Here is a 2,287-nt window from a genome sequence, read left to right as displayed (position 1 = left end):
AGCAGTGTTGAAATATTTATTGAAAGGCATAGACCTTTTTAGAACTAAAAGATGTACACAGGACGACGACGAACATTAGAAAAACAATGGCGACCTTTCATAACCTCTGAAATGATGTCTGTCATAAGGGCGTCTAATCTGCGGGTTTATGTCATGAAAATGTTGTTTGCCAAACATCCAGTGTTGATATCAAACACGAGAGGAGGCATCCAAACATAAGACACACGGCAGTCAATCAAACATATCGTGTAAGTGAGACAATAATAACTGTGATCTCTGACAGCTGATGAATAACATGGAGTCAGATTCAGTTGCAAACAACTGTGCTTGTATTGGTCCAACCCTATTCTCCTCCCACATCCTGTACGTGTACAGGATGCAGGAGGCTATAAAAACACAGGAGCATCTCTACTTTTCTCATCAGCAGCTGAACTCAACCAGATTACATCACAGAACAGCAGCCAGACACCACTGGTAAGGCAAAAATCTTTAGGTTTAATTTCTAATTTTGCAACCCACCTGAAAATGTATTTTCTTTGAGATATGGGGAGACCCCTGTTACTGAACAAACACTCTATCTATAGCAATGATTACTATCACAATATAGAGCTTTAACCTTTTCACCAAAAAATATGACTCACCCTAGCTTTAATGTGAAGGACTTAACCGATTCGGGCACTCCAAAGATGGCTATGTCAAGGAGGAGTTCCACCTCAAGAATAACAGAGATCATTTAAAAAAAGCTAGACCAAACATCTCAGGGTTTAGGACCAAAAAGTATGTTAGATTAGCTGGGGATTGTGCAAGGCTGTGAAATTTTGTATGTAAGGATGCAAGAGAACGAGTAACATTTACACCCAAATATTTAAAACCAGTTTTAGAGAGTTCTGAAAGGGATGTTTATTTTGACAACAGTGAATTATTGATTGAAAAGCATACACTTTTTGGGAACTTCAATTTGTATCCTGAAAATAATTTGTGTGTGTATGTGTGTGTGTGTGTGTGTGTGTGTGTGTGTGTGTGTGTGTGTGTGTGTGTGTGTGTGTGTGTGTGTGTATATATATATATATATATATATATTTTTTTTAGTCTAGTCATAACAGCTTAATTTTTATTTTATTTTTATTTCTTTTTTGTAAGTGAAAAAAGGTAGTCGACGAACATTTTTCGTCGTAGTTTTAGTCGATCGAAATCAACACTGCTCCCAGCTACTGGTCAGATTCAAACTGTTGTCTTTTTGTTTAGAGTCTAGAATGGGCAACGCTGCGGTGATCATCAACCACCCGACCAGCCTGGACCACGGGCAGCCGGTGCTGGACGGCGGCGAGGTGGCGGCGGAGGAACCCGGCATGATCCGTATAGAGAGGTGTTCGGGGACCCCGGCGGGTTGCGGAGGAACCATCACCTTCAAGAGGAACGTGAAGTCGTGCGAGAGTGGCAACACACAGGAAACAGAGAGCGCTGTCACAGTGGCAGGGGGGGTTACAGCTGAAGGTAAAGCTACCGGTCCACTTACAAAAGCTACTGTTGGTGTTTCTGCCGGTATTGAGGTTTCAAACGTAGTGACAAGACAGGACTCGACCAACATCAAACACATTGTGTCTGACAAAAATGAGATGTCCGAGCTGAAGTGCAATGTGGACTATGTGGGGAAGAACCAGGGAAAGTACAAGTGGCTCAGCAATGATCTCAATCTCAGGGCCAAGCACAGGTGGAGTCAGAACTCTGAGATGTTCCTTAAGATCACCTTCAGTGAGGATTCTGATTCTGATGCTGAGTCTGAGTACAAAGACGAGGAGGGGAGTTAGAAATGATCAGTTTTCTCTTCTCCACTTGTTTTACTCTCTTATTACTTCTATTCAAACCTGCTATTCAGGATTGCTTGTGGTAATAAATTGGCCTAATTGGCTTTTATTGGTTAGGTTTTTGTTTTTGTTCTTCATGAATATCATTGAAATTGTTGAAGTTCCAGATGATCATGCAAAGATAAAAATGAATAAATGTCAAATTCAGGAAACAATAAGTGCTACTTAGAGATGAGTGCTCTGAAACAATAATGTATTAAGCATACTGTAACAGTGATTAATTAAACCTATTTACTGTAACAATGATGAATTAAAAATCATTGTTTCCTCCATAAACCTACCTCTGCTGTTGGTTTGTATCATTATGTATTTATGTAATCAATGTCTGTTTGAATACAGAACAGCTTTCTTTATGTTGTCTATATGGATACGCAGTACACACACACACACACACACACACACACACACACACACACACACAC

At 40.2% G+C, this 2,287-nt stretch overlaps 1 protein-coding gene across 1 annotated transcript; it reads left to right on the top strand.

Annotated features, from left to right (window-relative positions):
* The first annotated feature begins 358 nt into the window (after nucleotides 1-358).
* Nucleotides 359-2,065, top strand: LOC308097106 (uncharacterized protein). Its single transcript, XM_080444700.1, has 2 exons — nucleotides 359-474; nucleotides 1,246-2,065. Exon 2 carries the CDS (start codon nucleotides 1,254-1,256, stop codon nucleotides 1,806-1,808), a length of 555 nt encoding a protein of 184 aa, XP_080300826.1. The 5' UTR covers nucleotides 359-474; nucleotides 1,246-1,253; the 3' UTR covers nucleotides 1,809-2,065.
* The last annotated feature ends 222 nt before the right edge of the window (nucleotides 2,066-2,287 follow it).

The sequence above is a fragment of the Gymnoscopelus braueri genome (assembly GCF_963280865.1).
Source record: "Gymnoscopelus braueri genome assembly, chromosome: 12".
NCBI classification, from domain to species: Eukaryota; Metazoa; Chordata; class Actinopteri; order Myctophiformes; family Myctophidae; genus Gymnoscopelus; species Gymnoscopelus braueri.
The sequence above is the reverse complement of the archived record's forward strand: the minus strand, read 5'-3'. Positions and strand labels throughout refer to the sequence as shown.